General features: G+C 41.4%; 1 protein-coding gene across 7 annotated transcripts in view; it reads left to right on the forward strand.

The window, feature by feature from the left end:
- Positions 1-21327, forward strand: part of NSMCE2 (NSE2 (MMS21) homolog, SMC5-SMC6 complex SUMO ligase) — a 244544-nt gene that overhangs the window by 109705 nt on the left and 113512 nt on the right. Inside the window, exon 6 of one of the 7 annotated variants that reach the window (XM_036338694.1) lies at positions 6880-7388. The exons of 4 other annotated variants lie outside the window; for them this stretch is intronic. In XM_036338694.1, coding sequence (XP_036194587.1) covers positions 6880-7106 — 227 coding nt within the window. In that variant the 3' untranslated portion in view covers positions 7107-7388. Of the gene's footprint in view, positions 1-6879; positions 7389-18456; positions 20336-21327 lie in introns of those variants that run through there. 2 more of the 7 variants (XM_036338695.1, XM_036338696.1) reach the window with 2 other exon arrangements.

The following is a 21327-nucleotide window of genomic DNA, read 5'->3' on the forward strand; positions in this document are numbered from 1 at the left end:
CTGGGCTGGGGCTTACAGCAAGATGAATATGAGGTTGTTAGACAGAATTAGGGAACTGTATCAAGGTTTAGAGTACCAAGGGTCAGTAGTAGGCCAGGCCCTTCCAGCCCGCATATACACAAACAGTGAGGTCAAGACAGGTCATAGGTCAGAGTGAATAGTCAGACTGGGGAATAGAAATAGCATCCTGTACCGTGGGAACAGGAGAATCCAGATTCCAGGCTTCTAGGATTAGGACATACGTGAACAAGAGATGAGGTCAGAATCGGCAGGAAAGGAAGCTGAGTAGTGGGGGCTCACGGTCCAGACATAATGTCATGTATCTACTATGATAATATAGAGAATAGTTTCACTGCCCTAGAAAACCTCATGCTTTAACCATTCATCCCTCCCCATCTTTGCCTCTGCATATATTTTAATGTTCCTTCTGTGAACATTGTTTGTACTCCTCTAACCTGAAACTTTCATGTTGTTAGTAGAGTTAGTGAAATTAGTAATCAAGGGAGTCAGAAAGCCAGAAATTCTGATAAATTATTTATAGTCCCTTAGGCTTTCAAACTCTGAAAAATACCTGTGTAATAAACATGTAGATAACAGTCGCAGAGCTTTAGCATGCATGGCTTTCCAGTAGGATGTTTGGTGGACAAGTAGGTATGTATCCCACCCATTCATTCCACAGAGATTTATTTGAGCACCTCCTCTATATGCCAAGTCCTGTGCTAGATTCTTTCCATGGAATTAGAGATCCATTCAAGCAAGTTAGAGACTATTTTAGGAGTTCTCACCTTTTGCACCCCTGGTACCCCTTTCACAGTTGTTCCCCAGGAGCCATGTGTTGAGAAAGATGCCTGTTCTAGAATTACACTTATGGTGGGCTTTCCCAGTTCACTAAAAATAGCTTTTGGACCTGCATTATAATTTTCCGGGAGTCCTGACGGTCTGGGGATCTTGAGGAGAGATCATTTTTTTATTTGGAGCAAGGACCATTCGATTGGGCTGGTTGGTCCGGGTGAGCGTCGTCGTGCCCAGCCCTGTCGTTAGGTACTTCGTGTGGCCGTGTCTCAGCCTTGCCTTGCTCGCATTGCCATTTCTCGCTCTTCTCCAGTTGCTTGCTGACCTAGCCTTCTCCACTCTACATCCTTTGTGCCAGGGACCATTTGAATGTAAAAAACACGTTGTACTTGGATCAGACATGAAGAGAAGGCTCCGTCCCCTCGGGAGGCTGTGCTCCTTAAAGCACCGTTGACTATTCTTCCCCGTAGTGGAGCATATGCCGCTCAGTATTTCGTGTGTTCATATTTATACATGTTCGCCGTAATGGCAGTGTACATTATTGGCAAAACCTAATTTTTTCGATAAAAGTTAATTATCAATAGAAGTTTTAAGATTTTGCACATCCTCTGAGGTGCATGCATCCTACTTGGAAACCCTGCACTGGGATATTCTAGCTTTCATATTTTTTTACTGAAAAAATACCAAACCACTGTATGTAACTATAGCATAGATTCCATAGGTAATGCTAATGATTTTAACAGCCATAAACAAACAGGTGGGTTTTAATTAGGGAAAAGTCCTAGCATCTATTTCGAATTCACTGTACTACTCAAGTATGCATCTGCAGTAGGAATAGCACATTCTGAAAATTTTAGATTATTTTTTCCAGATCAGTCTTATACTAGCCGTTTATCTCCCGTAACCAATATTTTTCGAACACCTCCTGAGTATTCACATTGCCAGACTGGCCATTCACTGCCCACGATGCTGCAGAAGGACTCCATTTGGTGTCTATAGTCCACCTTTGCCAGCTAATTTTTACGCATTTTAGTTCCCTATGGCTGCACTGTCAGAGAAATCTAAGTGGCTGTGACTCTTAATACAGAGCCACATAAAATCCATGAGCAACAATCCACTAGAGCCTCTGTAAATAGTACAGGTTTTTAAATGAATCATTAGTAATACACACCCTACATATTTGCTGTTCGGGTCTGGAGAGGCAGCTACACAGAAGGAGATGGAAGAATGGCCAGAATGGCATTCGGGGTTGCCAGTGTTCCAAAGCCTGGACAGGAATGAAAGATGCGCATTTCTGCTTAATTTATCTGGCCGGCTTCCTGTGCCTAATGGCTGCATATATACCATAAACACCAGGAAGAAGCAACCATGGAAACACTTGTTTTCTTGTTGGGCTAAATTTACTCTGGGTTGAATATTAACACAGTGCCTGGCAGTACTTTAAAAGCAAAAATAGCTTAAGCGTGACTCACTCTGAGTCATTTACTGCTAGTGTTGCTATCCTGCCTAGAGCTTGACATTGAACAAGTTGGCAGCCTGTATTGCTACATTTTTTCTAGGAACTCTGAACACATTTCATTCTTGCGAATTCGCTTGTGCAATGATATTAAATAGAGTAATATGTTTATTTTGTTTCAAAGTCAAATGAATTTGAGAATGGTGAAACAAGTATTTTTCTTGGGCTTTCTGGAAAGGCCAGATTCTCAGAATTCTCCTGTGGTTCAAAGACTTACTTTATTTTATAAAGAATTAATAAAATGTCACAGAGGTTTTATTTTAGAGGCTTGGGCTTTTCTGATTGAAAACATCATACGGCCTGAAAATCATTGTCAAAATGAGCTTAGTAATACTACCACGTAGGGTTCATTAATTTTCTGACATAACCTGGATCATGCCATTCACAAAGCTTTTTCTTTCTTTTTATTTAATTCAACATGCAACATAGCCTGCCTTACAGTTAAGTTGGCTGTGTGACTTACACACTTCTCTCTTGTTAGTAAAGGTTATATAATGAGAAGTTCATTGGTTTTGAAAGGCAGGCCAAACCCACCCACAGGAGTTCTTATTGGCCCTTTAAAGGCACTGCACGCCTTTCCCTGAGTAACCCCTGTGGCTGCGGCGGGAGTGAGGCGCTCGCTGGCTGACTGGAGGGAAAACCTTGGAAGGCTGTGGGCTGGGGTCAGAATGGCTGAGAGTTTAAAACTGTATATATGAGGATGGTTTTCCCTTGATGTTGCAATCTGTATTTTAACATGTTTTTGTGTTTAGTTTTTGGAGTTGCCTAACAATATAATTTCAATTGAGGCTTCGTTTCAGCTCTTTTATTATAAACTGTTGGGAACACAATTCAAAAAAAAATATTTAAAGGAACTATCATTTTGCCTTAAGATTTCAATGATTTGTATTCAAGGAGTTTTCTTATGACAGCCTAAATAAGCCTAACCCAGTGCTTGATATTATTTTGAAATTGTTTTACCATAAAATTCTTACATTAGAAGATGTAACTCTGGTGGAGAATTTCAACACAGTTGCATAAATTGTGTTTCATATTACAACTTGTTCTCTACTTGACTTCATTGAAATGAATAAAAGGACTCTTTCAGAAGGATCTGGTGAGTTAGCATCATTATTTAAAAAAAAAAAAGTAAAGAACTTACTCATAATGTATCCTGTGTTGCTAAGTTTTCAAAGTTAGCTATCTCAGCCACACCCAAGCCCTTTCAGAAGACTGAAATCCACTTATTCATTACTCTGGCTCAGAATTTTCTTCCCAATAAAGTAAAAGGTAAAAGAGCTGAGATCGATATGAATTTTACCTGAGGTATATGATGATTTCATGAAGAATTAACGTTTGGAAATTGACTTGCGGCCAAGTCTTGAATGTAATACATGGTTCCTTATTCTGTGGTTAAAGAGATCCTTTAAACTTGGGCTTTCTCACTGAGGCCCTGTGGGTGCTAAAAACACCCCAAGGTGCTTTTTATATCCCCAAAGCTACCATCACCCTGCCCTGGATCAAGAGGAGAGAACGCCAGTCCTCCCACGGCACTCCCTAGAAGGGCGTGCGGGCCCTTTCTGCTGCATTTTGAAGCATGTGAATGAGTTGTTTGTATGGCCTAAAAATTAACAACACGATTTAGTCAACCAGCCCTTTTCAGGCTGTAGGCTGAGGGGCTAGTCTAAATGAGTCAGCATAGCCCAGAAGCCACTGTGTTGTTACTGCAGTTACGGAGCTGTGTCTTGTCCATGGCAGTGTATTCAGATAGCATAGAGTCTGCACGCAGGGCCTGGCATAAAACAGGCACTCAATAAAAGCTCATGAAATCTGAATTTATTTATAGGACAAATATTACAATTGCTCACCTTATTTGGTTTGCAAAGCTTTCTTCTTTCTCTTTCATTTTTTTCTTTCAAACATTTATTGAGCTCTTATTATATGCTTGAAACTGAGGTATTTGAGACAAAAGATTAATAAGCCTTCAAGAAGTACATTCTTAGCTTGGAGAAGCAGATATGCATATTATTAAATACATTAATCATATGCTTTTTATTATTATTAGTTTGTTGTTGATCCTCACCTGTGGGTGTTTTTCCATTGATTTTTAGAGAAAGAGGGAGGGGGAGAGGGAGTGAGAGAGAGAGGGAAACATTAATGTGAGAGAGACACATCCATTGGTTGCCGCCTTCATGCATCCTGGCCAGGGGCAGACATTGAACCTGCAACCCAGGTATGTGCCCTTAACTGGGAACCAAACCTGAGATCTTCGGTGCATAGGGCGACGCTCTAACCATTGAGCACCACCGGCCAGGGCTAATCATATGCTTTTTAAAAAAAGCCTAGGTACAACGGTGTCATAATCTTGCAGCAGTGACTTTATTTTTAACAAGTAGCAACTGTTGACTTTCTCTGAGCACTGACTGTGTACCAGTTCTGCTCAGGTGCTGTGAGGTAGGTGGTGGAATCATCCCCGCTTCACAAAGGAGGATATTGAGGCTCACCGAGGTTGAGCAATTCGCCCAACTTCATATTCATGATTCAAACCCAGGAAATTTGGCTGCAGAATCCATGCCCTTAACCATTACATAAGCTCCCTCCCATTGGCTGGCTTGGTCGAGGAACAAGAAAAAACTCGTAGAAATCGGAGAAAATAGAAAGTCAATTCATCAGTGACACTGTGATCTCTTTTGTGGGACATTCGAGTATCTTAAACCTGAGTAATTATTTTGGAATACCTTTGCTAAAATCTGTGTTGCTAAATCAGAGTGTCTTCCTCAGTGGGCTAATTCTGAGGGTTATTTACCACATCTCCAGCACGTCTTTCTTGGGCTATCTGTGCTAATCCCTACAAGGAGCTGAGGCTGAGAACTTAGTGTTCTCACACATGACCTCAGAGACTAAAATCGGCTCTTAGACCAGTGTGGGCTCTGCCACCCAGAGAGGCCCAGTGAGCGGGGCAGCTGGAAACCACTTAGCTCACAGTAGAGCTTGCCTCCCATCGAAGACAGCCGCCTTCTTTCATCCTGGGGCTCCTTTAAGCTCTGACAACCTCTTTTTATCCCTTCTGTTCACCCCAAACCCAACAATGCTTTTTTACAGTCAACACTACTGCACAGTTATTCAGAGCCCTGCAGCTCTTGTTTCTCTCTTGGCTTTGTCCAAGTGGAAGAAGTGAAAATTATCAGCTCATCCTGACCCTATATATCCTGGAGTTTGCCAGCAAACCCCCCCACCCCACCCCCAAGAAGCGGGGGCTAAAGATACAGGGAGCAATCTTTCCGGGAGGTCCCCACTAGTTCATTTGGTTCATGCTGTTGGGATACATTTATTTAGCAAGGCACTTCCTATTTATTGCTTGGTATATTTTACAAGACAGTGTTTTCTCTTGGAGCAATTCTGCTTGTTTGCTGAACAAAGTTGTCTGCAAAGACATTTTAGTTTTCACTTCAGGCTGCACAGCTTTTGACAAATTCTCATCCTGTTTGGTGAGGTAGTGAATAACACACATAAACTAGGGAATGAATGCATTTTCTGGTAACTATTAGCGTTTTCTTATTTTTCAAGTAATGATGTCTAAGAGATGAATTAATGGACTCGTGACAGTGGAATCGAAGTGTATCATTGAGTCTCTGAAGTTGCCCCCACTTAGCACCCACAGATGGAAGAACACTGAACAACTATTTACACTTTTGATTCAATACAGCCATTGTATTTATTTGTAAAAAGAATGCATAGAATTTTCTTCAAGGAAACCAGAAGTAAGCAGTTTAGTCTGGAGCTTTTCTGGCACATGAGACTGACATATTGGGGTGCACCGTGGAAATAAATGCGTTCCCACCCTGAGGATATTATGACTTCTGACTGTATTCCATGGCTCGGTCTTTGTGTGGACTTTCTTTTAAACATGTCCAGTCCTGACGTTTTAAAATAGCATTTCATAAATTCGCCAGAGAGGGACGGTGGCCATACAATTATCAGATGGTAAGTCCTCATCATGGGACATTCGCGTGGGTCGTTTGTAATTGAAGACAGTGCATCCTTTGTAATTGAAGATAGTGCAAATGAGGACATGGGGTGGCCGGGAGCAGAAAGCAGAGAGGTGAACAGCTGCTCCCTCTGCTCCGTGCGCCCCTCGTGTCTGTAGCCAGGATCAGTTCTAGATCTCATCCCTGAGGCCTGGGGGTGGCAAGCTGGTTTGAGCCTTGCAGGCCACCGTAGATGAGTTCTTTCCTAGGTTTCCACCTCCTCACTCCCCAGGAAGGAATGCCACTTGTCAGAGAGCAAATGGGAGGACTCTTCCGAATAGAAATGGGGTTTTGGAAGTGGAGGAGCTGGAGGGGGTGCGGGGGGCAGGAAAGAGGAGAACCAGGGGAATGAGCACGAAGGGGGAGAAAATTTGGGGAGGAAGAGACGGCTTTCCCTGTCCCGCTCACTCCTCCCTGTTTGGCAATCTGGTCATTTCTGCTTCCTCCTGAGGCTTCCTCTTTTCTCTGCCCCTTCCATGGCCCTGCCCTTCAGGGTTGGTTCTCTCCTCCCTCTCTCTCATCTTCTGGTGCCGTCCCAAACTCCCTCCTCTCGTTTTCCTTCAGTGGCCCCATCCCACTCTGCAGAGGGGTCCACCAGTGAGCGCCACATCCACGGCCGTGGCTGGCACAGTCCCAAGTACCTGCGGTCACGCAGCGTCTGTCTTAGAATCAGCCTTGACTACCCCACAAGCTTCAGCAGACCTTCCGGGTTCCCTTCGGGTCAGAATGGCCCCTGTACACATCCTTGTCCATCTTCCGATCCGTGGACAATCTCCAGACCCGGGAGATAGGAGACAGAAGACTGCCTCCGTGTCCCGGACACGGCCACAGCCATTTCATAAATGGCAGCTGCATCGGCTCTGCAGGTTCCCAGTGAGGAAGAGTGGCTGTGGCTCAGTGAGAACGAGGCCGACAGCGGACAGGGGTCCAGCCGAAATGCCAGCCGTGTCCTCGAACCTCCAGAGCTGGTGCTGCCTGCTACCCACGTACGAGTCAGATGTTTACTGACCGCTCTCTCTTTATAATTAAGGAAAACATTTTTCAATATTAAACTGCAGCATTAACTCTCGGTTTTTAATGATGTCTACACGAATATATTGTGATTAATATTAAAAACCAGGAAGTCTCTTACTGGGCTAATAAAACTTTTCTAGTATTTGCGAATATGATTAAACTTTAATTAGCATTTCTTTATAGTAAAATTTTTAAGTTACTTTTTTAGTGATACGAATGTGTATATTATAGAAATTTCAGGTAATCTAAAGGACAAAAACTTAAAATCGCCTGCAATTCTTTCTCAGAGATAACCACATATTGACATCCTCTGTATTTTCGTAGTCTTTTTCTCTATTAAGTGTAAACTTATAAAATTGGGATCTCTTTATGCCCTGAGTGTTTCCCTTAGTATACTGTGACTCATTCAGTATTTGAAAACATGATTTTAAATTGATGTTTAATATTCCACTTTATGTCTGTACATGAATTTCCTCTTTTAATCACTACTTTCTATTAACAGTCACTCACTGGTGCTCTGTCAGGGCATAAGACTTGATATTATACATTTTTAAAATCAGTTTAACTAATTAAAAATAATTTGTTTTATGCACTCAGCCTGAAGTCTCAAAAGTGCACCATTTTTAGTTCATTTCTTTGTTATTTTTAATTTATGTATTACAAAGGCTAAATAATGATCTATTTTTCAGGTAGAACTGGTTTTCTAAAAATTACTTTAAAAGTTGAAACAAGTGGTTGGTGTTTTGTTCTGGTAAAAACTTACTCCCTCTGAAAATGTTTTCATGCACCTATGTATTCATTCAGCAGACATTTACTAAATCCCATCCAGTGTTAACTGCTGAGAAAATACAGAGGACACGCTTTCTGCCTTCGAGAAGCTTATAATTCATGCAGGTAACACATGTACACCTAACCTCACATTCAGTATAAGGACAGTAATATTCTAGCACAGAGAATAAAGCACTACCACGTGAAGCTGCAAGTAGAGTGCAGGGAGCTCACGAAGGCCATGGTTAAAGCTGATCAGTGGAGAAAGGGACGAGTTCCTGGAAGAGTTGACACTCGAGCTGGGCCTTGAGGCTTAGGTAGAATTTCACTTGGAAAAGGCGGTAAAGGGCATGTGAGGCTGAGGAGATAGTATAATCAGAACCACAGGGGCTTAAGAGTGCCGGTCACATTTGAGGAAAGCAGGTGTTCCAGAGGGTTGGTGGGTAATGTGCCAGGATCATGGTGCGGCAGGTGAAAGGGGAGCGAGGGAGAGGGCATTTGTTGCAGAGCAGGAAGGGGGCCAAAATGGACGATCAATTCATGTGTGCCTGGCTCTGCACTAATTTCCTTCTGTTATATAATCTCAATGGATTTACATAACAGTTTCATGAGCTACTACTGTCACCACTCAGAGGTGGAAATAAAAGCCCAGAAAGCCTAAGGAATTTTCCCCAAAGTCATTAAAGTCATTAAGCTTGTAAAACTTAAGCCTAGGCCTGAAGTCCATGCCTCTCCCCCGCTCCCCCCGCTCCCCCGCCCCCCGCCCCACTACTTCCCTAGATTTTTAGCTAAGAGTATAGAAAGTGCTGAAAACTAAGGTGTTTGGATAATTTTGTGGGTAGTGCTGCTTTTTGGTAAGTGATATCTGACTAGTGAAGATATTTCTAGTGGCAGCGAAGGATGAGTTGTAAGAAGATATTGCAAGAAGGGAGACACGCTAGAAGCTGCCGCCGAATTCCAAGCAGGACACGGAGAATCGGAGCTGCTGCACTGGTGGTGGATATGCAGAGGAAAAGTGGAAGGGACTGAGAGAATTTACTAAGCACTTAGTAGACTGATGGTCTGAAGACAGTGAGGAAGCCTAGGTTAGGTCAGTAGTCTTAACTTCTTAAGTAATCACTCATCCTTAACACTTTTGCCAGGCGCCAGTGTGCTCAGTGGTTGAGCATCGACCTACGAACCAGGAGGTCATGGTTCAATTGCCAGTCAGGACACACGCCCAGGTTTTGGGCTCGATCCCCAGTAGGGGGTGTGCAGGAGGCAGCCAATGATTCTCTCTCATCGATGTTTCTATGTCTCGCTTCCTCTCTGAAATAAATTAAAAAATATATATTTTAAAAATATTTAAATGCTTTTGAGCATGTGTCCAGTACAAAGGTTTTAATATTTTAACCCCCTTTCTTGTGCATTTTCTTTGACATACCCCTTTTAAAGATCACTAGAATTAAGAAGAATAGGTGTCTAGGGAGGTTGGCAGGAGGAAAGGGTAGAAGCGAATTAGAGTTTGGCTTTGGACATGACTGATTTTGAGATGCTTAGAGGAGTGCAGTCACTTGAAGATGCTTCATACAAATTTGCAAGCGAGTATTCAGGATCATAGGAGGAAAATGATACCAAACTTATGTTCTACTGGAATTCAGCTTTAGCCTCAAAATAGAGTCCAGTGGTTTTCTCCACAGTTCTACTTTCTGCATAAGAATAATTGTGGATTAAAAAGGAGTCTGCTTTATATTATTTTTAGCAACATATCTTTAGTTGATTGTTTCACTGTTTTATCATTTGCTTCTCAACTAAATATTTGCAGATTTTTGGAAATGTTATCCTTGGTCTAAATTAAAGAGTGAGTGTTCTTACAATAGGCCTTTTGTGTGTTCTAAAACATGAAGATCTTTTTGAAGACCTTGTGGATAGTAGTTCATTGACCTACTCAGACTTGTTTAGAATATTCAAAGGTATCAAGCCTAAACGCATCTTCCCAACCAAGAGATTCATCCAAAGAGCAGACCGTCTTTACAAATGGCTTATGCTTTTTAGTAACTTTCTCAAAAGTGTAATTCTCATTTCCTTCTGGCAAGTCCTGTGTTACTGAATTCATACCTAGAAAGTCTAGCCCAGGAAACTTTCCATATACTGAGACCCTACAATTATATGATGAAAGGCACAAATACTAGTTGGTGTTTGGGGGTTGTTTTAGTTTGGTTTGACTTTAATTAAGATTACTATTTTTTTCAACCTTCAGCCACAAAAATCTTTTATTATTGATATTCAGAGCATGTTTCCCTTTGGGAAAGTAGGGATGAGAAACAGCCTGTAGTTCCTCCAAATCTCATGAAGTCCAATGAACTTTCTTCCTTTTGTCTATTTTCTATTCAGTGTCAATATCAGTATCCTTGATGAATATTTATTCAGTCCCTAGTGCATTGTTATTCTATTGTGAGCTAATCACAGGCTGATTTGGGAAAGCACCAATTATTTTTTTATTGCTTAATGGATAAAAGAAAGAACTTACCAAACTAGGTCAAGTTCACAAAATGAGTCTTTGGGACAATTGGGCAAAAATGGATTCTCAAAACAAGTACCTGAGAATGGAAACCTTCCTATTGGAGGAAATGGCAAAGCAAAATGTAGTCCAAGGGTCCCCTAATCTTTCCGTCTTTCTCAGACAGCAGGAGGCAGCAGCATGAGATATTAGTACTCATGGAGTCATAGGCTTTTTAATTTTTTTAAATTCTTTATTGATTAAAGTATTACATATGTCTCCTTTTTCCCCCATTGGCCTCTCCCTGGCCACTCCTCCCCCTCCCCCAGCACATGCTCTTACCCCGCAGTGTCTGTGTCCGTTGTTTGCTTATATGCATGCATACAAGTCCTTGGTTGATCTCTACCCTCTCTCCCCTCCCCACCAGCTCTTCCCTTCACTGAGTCTGTACAAAGCAGGTACAATGGATGGACAGCAAATGAGATAGAGGATTAAGGCATTGAACAAAATCCCAATGTGGATTGGTGATTGATAAAAACTGTAATATCTAAGTTTACCTCTAACACATTATCCTGTTCTCTTGCTTTTTAAGTCTTTGCTCTAGAGGACAAATATTTAGGGCTGTGAGTCATAGACTTATAGTCTCAGGATGTTTACAGTTGTTTTACAGGTAGTAGCAGGATGATCCAATAGACAGGAAGTGCAGATTTAGTGCATGTGAATGAATGATCGCTGACATCCCTTCAAGAAAACAACTTGTTTTCATAGCTTATCAGTGAGTTCACAGTCTGTTGCTGTTTTGTGTTTGGCGAGCGTGCAACAGCAGCACAGCTATTGCAAGAGCAAAGTGATTAGAGCATCGTAAGACCTTTGGTCCAGTTCTGCCACTTTAATATTGAAAAGTACTTAGAGTCCAACCTCGTTAATGCCTTTCTCATTCCCTGGAACAGTTTTTGCTTCCTTCTGTGAACTCTGTGTGATCAGAACTCAGACCATACTCATCACAGCACAATGGAGGCAGCAGCCCACTAGTGAGTAATGAAATCATTGTAACAGCTTGTGATCGGAATTTTCTTAAAAAGGAAAAGATTATTGAATACTGTAGATTAGAAAATGCCACAGTGCACATCATGCATTGGAAGAGGATTATTTCATAAAACTTTTGTTTCACTTAAACACATTTTTGTATATATTGAGTAGGAATATATTTCTTACTGCAGGTCAGGGTTAAAAAATTTTTTGAGATACACTTCATTGTAGCATGAATCACATCATCATGTGATTATCAGTTTATAAATCTGTTCTCCTGATTTCATAGAGGAAGGGAAAGGGAGCGATAGAAACATCAATGACGAGAGAGAATCATTGATCAGCTGCCTCCTGCATGCCCCACACTGGGGATCAAGCCCTCAACCTGGGCATGTGCCCTGACCAGGAATTGAACCGTGATGTCCTGGCTCATAGATTGATGCTCAACCACTGAGCCACATCGCCTGGGCTAAGCAACACACCTCTTGAAAGAGGGAATTACATTTTGTCTTTTAATTCCTTATATCTCAGTCAGAACTGACTGACACATACTAGATATTCAGTAAATGTTTGTGGAATGAATGAATGAATGAATGAAATGAAAGTCACTTACTCTGGGCTTCATATTTCTTTTTCATAAATTAGAATGTTACCCACGGTATCTCACAGTGTTATTGTGAATATCAGTTGAGATAATGGATGTGAAAATACTTTGTGTAAGCGCTATGTGCTTAACAAGGGTTATTGTCCAGTATGATTATTGTTACTGTTGTTGGGCACATACACCTCAGGAACTCTTGCAATTGTAACTCAGTGTTCTAAAGATGATATATTTATTGCAGTACTAGTTATAACTATTTATAGTACTGAGAGGTCCCTCTTTAGGTGTTGAGTTAGGAGACAATCCTGAACTATTCGCTATGTGCCTTTTTTTAACTTCTTATTATGGAACATTTCAACATACAAAGTAGGCACAGTAGAAGATGAACTGTGCACTTATCGCCACCTTCAACCAACAGCAAGTCACAGCCAATTTTGTTTCATCTGTGTCTTCTACCTCCCCCTTCCCATATTACTCTGAAGGTGTATTTCCTTTCTCCTCCTCTTTCTTCTCCTCCTTTTCATCCACTCCCCCCCCTTTGTTTTTACCTTTGTAAGTATGTATAAATATTCTTGACATTCTTTTAAAATATAATCATAAGTACAAAGAAATGTCAGTTGGTAGTTTAGACTAAAGTACCATTGTAGTGTGATGTGAAAGAGTTATGAGTTATTCTCTCACAGGAACTAGCAGGTAACCAAGATGTTGTATTTCCCAAGATTTTCATATGATGGTGACCAAGTGCATTGCAAAACAGTGGTCACATTCCAGAGCGGTAACTAGCTCTGGAGGCTCAGTTACACAATTGCCTCTCTCTGTCATCCTCTGCAGGGATGTGGCCTGACAGAAAAGTAAAAAGTCTGACAGAACACGAGTAAACTTTTTAATTTTTATTTTCTATCATGTATTAGTCCTCAAGCTTTTGACCTCTAGCTAGACAACAGAGTATCCAGCTGAGACTTTGGAATGCTGTAAGCTCTGCTTTAGGACTGTATCCAGGGTTGTAAAATGTCACTCAGAAGTCAGATTCCACTTAGAAGAAAAGAATTTATAAAACAGTAAATTAGAATCACTTATGGGATTCATTTTTATTGTTCTATCTTGGTTTTCATAATTGTGTGGTTCAGACTTTAATATAATACCAATACAAATAATTTAAAACCCTACAGAAATTCAATCTGTTAGACACTTTATTTATATAGAATTTTTCTTCCATAAAGTCAAATGTAGAGTTGGTTTTGATTTTTTACAAGGTATTGGTAAGTTTTGCTCACTGCAGCCATTGAATAGTCAGTAACTTTGCATGTTCCTATTGTTTCAAGGTTTTTATACATTCCTGAAAGTAATTTTCCAAAATAAAATGAATATAAATGTACTTTGAGTTTAAAATATTTCGAGCCATATTTGCACTAATACAAGGAGCTTGCCCTATACCCAAATGGGGAGGGTTGTGGGTCAGGAGTAACAGATGGAGAAGGTGAAACTCATGAGGTCAGTGACATGACTCCCAAAACGTGGATCACAGAGGTAGGTCAGTTTCTAGGTGTTCGGACCCTTCCCCAGGCCTCCCCTGCTGGACACCCAGAACTCTCCATTTTTCCCCTCTTTCATTCCCTACATCTAATGAATAGATCTTTACAGGTTCTTTATTTAGAAAAATCTCTTGGGTTCAGCCTTTCCATTCCCATGATCAGGGCATCAGTTCTGATCTTTATCAGCATGCCTCTGGACTATAATTGCAGTTGAGAAGAAATGGACTATGCATTTTGACCTTACAATTAATCCCTGCAGCAATCCTGGGAGATTGGAAGTTATCCGAATTTTTTTCAGGTTGTGAAAACTGGCCAAGTTCTTTCAAGTATGTTATATTGCTAAGGAAATGTCCTTGCTCTGAGTCTTTCTTCCCCGTAATGCATTTTATACAAGAACTAGAGGCCCAGTGCATGAAATTTGTGCACTTGGGCGGGGGCGGAAGAAGGGGTGTCCCTCAGCCCAGCCTGCACCCTTTCCAATCTGGGACCCCTTGGACATCCCTCTCACAATCCGGAACTGGTGACTCCTATCCACTCGCCTGCCTGCCTGCCTGATTGCCCCTAACCGCTTATGCCTACCAGCCTGATCGCCCCCTAACTGCTCCCCTGCCAGCCTGAACACCCCCAACTGCCCTCCCCTGCTGGCCTGATCACCCCCAACTGCCCTTCCCTGCCAGCCTGACCGCCCCCAACTGCCCTCCCCTGCCGGCCTGGTCCCCCCCAGTTGCTCTCCCCTCCTGGCCTGTTTGGCCCAACTGCCCTCCCCAGCCGTCCTGATCGCCCATACCTGCCCTCCCTGCTGGTCATCTTGTGGCGGCCATCTTGTGATGACGTGAGGGTGTGAGTGCCACCTAGGCTTTTATTAGTATAGAAACCAATATAGTCTCCCTAAAATATAATTGTAATAGAATAACTTATTTAATAAAACCTAGAATTATTGATGTAGCACTTTACAAATTACCAGGGATTTTTCATGTTTGAGCACATTCTACACAAACTCTACCCGTGAGATTAATACTATCTCCTATTACAACCTTGTTCAGGTCGTAATGACTTCTATTTCCCATCAAAGCAATAATAAGCTCTTAATTTTTATGACATTCCACATTTTATGCTATGGCTCTGTTTTGTCCCTTTAACCATATATCTCAATGTCAGCTGGTTTTAGCTTTAGCCAGGTGAACTTCCTTATGGTCCTCTTCAGGTAGCATCCTCATTTCCTCCCTAAAGTCTACTCAAAACACAGCACGACCCCACCTCACCCTCCTTTACCCACCCTGTTCTCTCATTTAAACTCTAGTCCCACAGTGCCCACTCCAAGTCCTACCTTTTCAAAGAGGCCTTCCCCAGGAATTTCTGTCTTCCTGTTTTTTCTTCTTGATTTCCTTTGTCACATATGTTTGCCCTTGATTATAATTTAAAGTTCCTCCTACCTATAAAAGTAATATATGCTTTGCCTGGCCGGCATGCCTCAGTGGTTGAGCATTGATCTATGAACCAGTAGGCGCACATGCCTGGGTCGTGGGCTTGATCCCCAGTGTGGGGCATGTTGGAGGCAGCTGATCAGTGATTCCCCCTCATCATTGATGTTTCTATCTCTTTCTCTCCTTTCCTCTCTGAAATCAATAAAAATATATTATTTTTTTAAAAGAAATATATGCTTCATGTTAAAATATTACATAAGATATTTGAAAGTGAAAAGATAACTTCTGGCTAGCCAATCCTAGTCCGTAGAAGTACCCACCATTGTATGTCTTTAGAGTTCTGTTTCTGTGCATAAACAGGAACGTTCATGGATGCATATATGCGGACACACCTGTTTACAGACAGGGAGATAAATGTAAATATATATTTTATGCACAGATATCATCCTACAGTTTGTTTTTTCACTTGACAGTATATCTTGGAATTTTTTCATGTCAGTGAATATAAGGGATTTCATTCAAATATCTCTCTTTATTGCCTCAAATTGTTTCATGTCAAATTATTTCATGCATATACATCTAATCTTCCTTCACAAAATGAAAACGGAAACTCTTCAAGGGCAGGACTACTAATCACTTACATATTCATTCTCTTTTCCGTTCCTGTATTCTTTACTCTTTCTGCATTTACTGCATATTTCACATATTTCACATTTGTGCTGTAGGAAATGAAAGATGTTTGCCTTTCATAACCCCTAAGGAGTTAGGTCGGATCTAGTGGATAAGAATCTAATTTTATCCACATAACTGTAACACAAGGAAGAAATTGAGAAGTGACACACATTTCTGTTACTGGAAATATGGCTAGGTAGGTTATTTGCTTTTTGTTTTAAAGTATACTTTTAATGATTTCAGAGAGGAAGGCAGAGGGAGAGAGAGATAGAAACATCAATGATGAAAGAGAATCATTGATTGGCTGCCTCCTGCACGCCCCCTACTGGGAATTGAGCCCTCAACCCAGGCATGTGCCCTTGACCGGAATCCATAGGCTGACGCTCTATCCAGTGAGCAAAACCAGCTAGGGCTAGGTAGGTTATTTGAACAATCCTCTTGCTGAAAATAATTGGAACTGTTGAATATGTATAAGAAGATATCCTCAGAGCAACAAAGGGCTGAAAAGAAGAAATTAAAGGCCAGACTGGAGGAAAAGTGAGAGTTCAGCAAGGCTTAGAGAGTGGAAGCTGCTTTTACCTTGAGGGCGTTTGCTGATAATAGACAAATTTGAACTTTGTCTCATAGGCAGTAAAACTCCGCAGAAAACTAGGAAATGGTTACCGTAAATTTCAGGATAATGGTTTTGGAGGGGGTGGGTTTCTGTTTCTTGGGTACTCAGAACTTTCTTCTTATTGACCTAGTGGTAGTAGCTATCCAGGGTCATTTATTTTCTAAACTGAGCATATTTATTTTATGCGCTTTTCTATACACATGTTATAATTTACAACTAAAAGGACAAGTTATGGGACAATATATATAGTATCATCCCACACCTGCGTGCATGTGCATGTGTATGTGTGGATTATCTAAACGGGATGTCTAACATAAATTTTACATGTTGATATAATAAATATATAAATTTATGTTTATGTATAAATGTGTGTGTGTGTTTCATACACAGAGAAAAAGGTCAGAAGAGTATTCACAAACTACTGAGGGCAACCTTGAGAGGCAGAAAAGGGTTGGGGAGTAGCAAGGAAGGAACTTACATATTGTGCTTCAAAATTAACTGTTGTTAGTTTTTTTTAAATAATCATCATTTTTATTTAGTATGTTTTTAAAAACCTGATTTTGAAAAGATGTGCTTCTGTCTCAGCCCTAAAGCCCTCCCCTAGCATCCTCCATTGCACTTGGATCCGTACCTTTAAAAAAACACGTCGTTCCTTTGCTGGTTTATAAGCTCCTAAAGGAAGCAGGATGGTGTCATGTGTGTGTTTATATGTCTTGTACTTAGTAAATCCTGGTACACAGTAGAGGGTGTGTAAATACTAGAGGAAAATGAATGAATAAATGTACCTTAAGAAGAACCTAGGGCTGTAGGCATCCAGTAGATACAACATTTCCTTAGAGGTTCTTGTTATATATCTTGAGAATTATTTTGTGCCTGGCACAGCAGTGGGCATAAAGTTGGCACAGTGAATACAGGTTGATTTGAATTTGACGACACTTTGTGGAACCTGTAGGCAAATGTAGAGTCTGCCTTGCAGTGCCCCCTCTGGATCCCAGAAAACAGGAAAGCGAAAATGCTCTCTAAAAATTAAACTGAGAAATGAACACCCTACCTCACAAATTCAATCCAGGAGAGGCAGTGTGATCTTAAGAGAAATGAATACTCCTTGGCAGTAAGACCTGATGTAACCAATTGAGGGTATTGACCTCTTAAACACACACACACACATCAAATCTCCATCAGAAGAGCATTTTCTCTGCCTCCAAAGCAGAGAAAAGCAAAAGCTGTTAATGTAACTGTCACGATACCTTGCAAAGCACTCTCTGACCAACAGCCCCTGCTGGTTGAGGCCTGGCAGGCAGGTAGCCCTGTGTAGAGAGCTGCAGAGCCTTATGCCATTTGCACTGGAATCCTGCAATTGACTCCACTCAGCCGCCTCCATGTGCACCCAGCTTCCCTCTGGCAATTGGCCTTCCCACCACGATAATTCACTCAGGCCAGTACAGACATCGTGTACCTGAGTCCTCTGTTATTTGCTGTTAATAATAAAGTCACTTTCTTTCTTTTGTTTTATACATCAGTGTCTTGTGAGTTTTGTTAGCATGAGTCTGCATTCCTGGGTGCAGTCAGTGAGGAGGGTGCCAGTCTGCAAGGCTCATCAAGGTAGACGCTACCTTGTGGGCATCTGTTGGAGTGGACTGCTGGATGTTCCCGGTGATGCCCATGTGTCCTCCTTCTCCATGCCCCTGTCCATTCCACACTTCACGAGAAGAAGTCTTCTCAGAAGTAGTGTGTTGAGAACATCTTCATAATGTGCACATTTCAGTTAGAGGACACCATATATTAACTCAGTGCATTAGATCCTTTTCCTCTGGTGAGTATTATTTGTTTGGCTTTGCAAATTTCACACCTGTGTAGATGAATGGAAAATATACTATAGACGCCCTCCAAAAACTCATTTCCCGTTCTGCTTCTCGGCCTCTTGTGGCTTTGCTTCTGCCTCTCATCTCATTGTCAGCCTTGATCCTGGCACCATACTCAGTCACTTCCTAACCTGGTCTCTCTTGCAGCAGGGAAACCTAAAGAAGATGGAGGACACAGTGAGGTCGACAAGATTAAGGATAAGGATGCGAGTAGAGCAGGCAATGAACGAGGTTATAGAATTTTTTCTTCCATTCTCATCTTCCTCTCTTTCCTCAAACAGTTGTACTTGAAAGGGTTTCAGACCCCACACACTGCTGCAGAAACAGTAAAGCACACATTCTCAACGACGTGTTCAACTGGTCTGTGAACACAGCGGGCCTTGCACCAGATTTCAAGAAATCATTAACATGTCTCCTTGCCAAAAAGGACATCAGAGTAGATAACGGCAAAACCCTCAGTGAATCCTGGAATTTTTTAAAAAATTAACTGTTGCATCAAATAAGTCGACTGTGCAGTGGGATTTTTAATCAGTTTTTCCCCTTTCTCTTCTATTCTTCCTCTTTCACTACAACCTCCAGCCAGAATAACTGACTATTAAATTTCACCATAAATTTACCAGGAATTTACACAGGATAATCCTCAGTTGTCACTATGATTTGAAATACTCTCTCTTTTATTCATAGATTAGGGCCTCACCAAAATTTCAGATAGGATAGGTAAATATAAAATCTTGAAAATACTTTTTTTTTTTTTTTTTACAAACTTGGTTCCTAAAAATGATTATTTAAACAATCACAGTTAGGTTCGTTTATACAGTTGGAACTCTGCAGCAAAATAGGACACTTTTGGATTATTAGTATGTCTAATAAGTTGGTGAGGCCTCTATCCCTGTGTCACTGCAGGCTCTCTGTGTAGTGACGTGGGGCTGAATTGCTAGATAGGTGGTTACGGACCATTCTTGATTATTTAGGTGCTAGTTAAGCAATCAGTGAATTCTTTAGGCCTTTTGACCAAATTCACCATCGTTTAGCTTTCATTTTCTTGAAAATGATGGGGTGAAGGATGATGCTAAGGAGGACAGGGTCCCAGTTTCATCCCCGTGTGAGCAAGTCTCTGGTTTCACACCAGAGACTCTTGGATGTAAGATCCCTAGCTACACTGTGGCCTCAGCAGTGGTGGAAGTTAGGCTAGGTAGCATCGAAACACTCAAAACCAACCTTGTACCACTGCTAAAGTGCTTACCCTAGCTTAGTGAACTAGTAACAGCTGCCTATGATACAAAAGTTAACATTTCCTAAAGCAAACTAGGCAGTATAGTATGTTATATGCTGACATAAGGAATTACCAAAAAGGGAAAAATCCTATTCACTTCCTTCATTAAATGTTTACTTAAGGGTGAGAGGATAAACAATCATCAACATTTATAAAAAGTACCCACAACTCTCAAAACAACCTGTAATTTTCAGAACTTTCATGCATCTTCTCATTTTACCAAAGTACATATATTTTTAAGATTCCTGCACATGAGGAAGTCTATAAACTGTGCTCTAAATAAAGACAGAGGAGTAGAAGGAGCCAGAGAAAATGGTCACCTGAGAAGCAATGAGTGTTTACCCCTCTCCCTGCCCCTCCTTTCCCAGCAGCCCAGACCATGGCCTTCCTCTTTCTTTTTCTCCTGTTGAAGGTCAGAGTCTAGACCGGGATTCACTGGACAGAACTAGAAAGACAACCAGCTTGGTAGCACAGAACTATCCTGCACTTGGGCAGCATTATGACAAGCTGAAGTTTGCAGTTCTGAAAATTATACAGAGATCTTCAGACACAGGTCCTTCGTGACGAGGCCAGCCTTTCACCTACTGGCTGCACAAGGGCCTCGTGTACAATGGCAGAGTAGGCCCAGCTCCTTTTCGCTCTCTGTTCTGTCTTTCTAAATCCTTTTTCTGGCATCATCTGTTTTTCTTTAGTCTTCCTGGAGCCCCCCAACTCCTCTGATTCTTGTCCCTTTTCAATAAAAGGTTTACCATACGTGTTGTTTTCATTAAGTCAATCCCTGTGTGCGTGTCTGTGTGTTATGTGTGTCTGCCTTTTGTTTTTGTTATTTTGTAATACACTTTAGAATATTCCTTTCTAACCAAATAAATCCCAACAGTAACTTTTAGGATTATGGACTCCTCAGGCAGTCTGAAAACTACCCTCAAAAAATGTATAAACACATACAATGTTGGGTACAATTTCATGGCGTTCATGCACTCTCAGTACCTATTTATGGATCCCAACTGAGTTTGGAATTCCTGCCCAAGGATGGAATCCCAAAGTTAACTACTTTCATGGTCACTGGTGATATTTGAAAACATTCATTCACCAGATACTCATTGAATGTCTACCGTGTGCCAGGAACTACAGGGCACTGGGATGCAGGGAATAGGACAGTGTAGTTGAGGAGACAGAAAGTATACAGACAGTTACAACAGAATAGACACAACGGTAGGAGGAGTACAGGAAACCTTGGAGAGCACAGGAGATGAATGTTTAATTCAGCCTTGGGGCATCAAGAGAGTTACAGATTTGTGTGTTATGTTGAGAAATTTGGATTTGATTTTAAAGGGCCTTAAGTTGAGGAATGATAAGAACTGATCAGTGACTACTGAAAAAGTTAACTCTGACTGTAGCATGGAAAATGGGTTGGGGGCAGCAGGACTGGAGGCTGGGAGACTGTTAGTAAGTCTGGTGACAATAATAGTGATTTTAACCGAAGTGCTGACAGTATGATGAAAAGAAGAGGGCGAGTTGGAAGGATATGTACTGGATTGACTGAATCCTTTTCCTCAACAAGTATTTGTTGTGCCGCTGTATGTCAGACACTCGGGATACGGTGGTAAACTAGGGAGTCACTGTCTTTGTGCTCAAGTCTGGTGAGGAGGACTTGCAGGCTTCTGGAGTGGACAGCTCAGTGGACGATGGTGCCGGCCACCAGAGGTGACATCGACGTGTCATAGACAGAGGTCCCGGGCAGAGAA

This window comes from Myotis myotis, unplaced genomic scaffold (genome assembly GCF_014108235.1).
Source record: "Myotis myotis isolate mMyoMyo1 unplaced genomic scaffold, mMyoMyo1.p scaffold_m19_p_16, whole genome shotgun sequence".
Lineage (NCBI taxonomy): Eukaryota > Metazoa > Chordata > Mammalia > Chiroptera > Vespertilionidae > Myotis > Myotis myotis.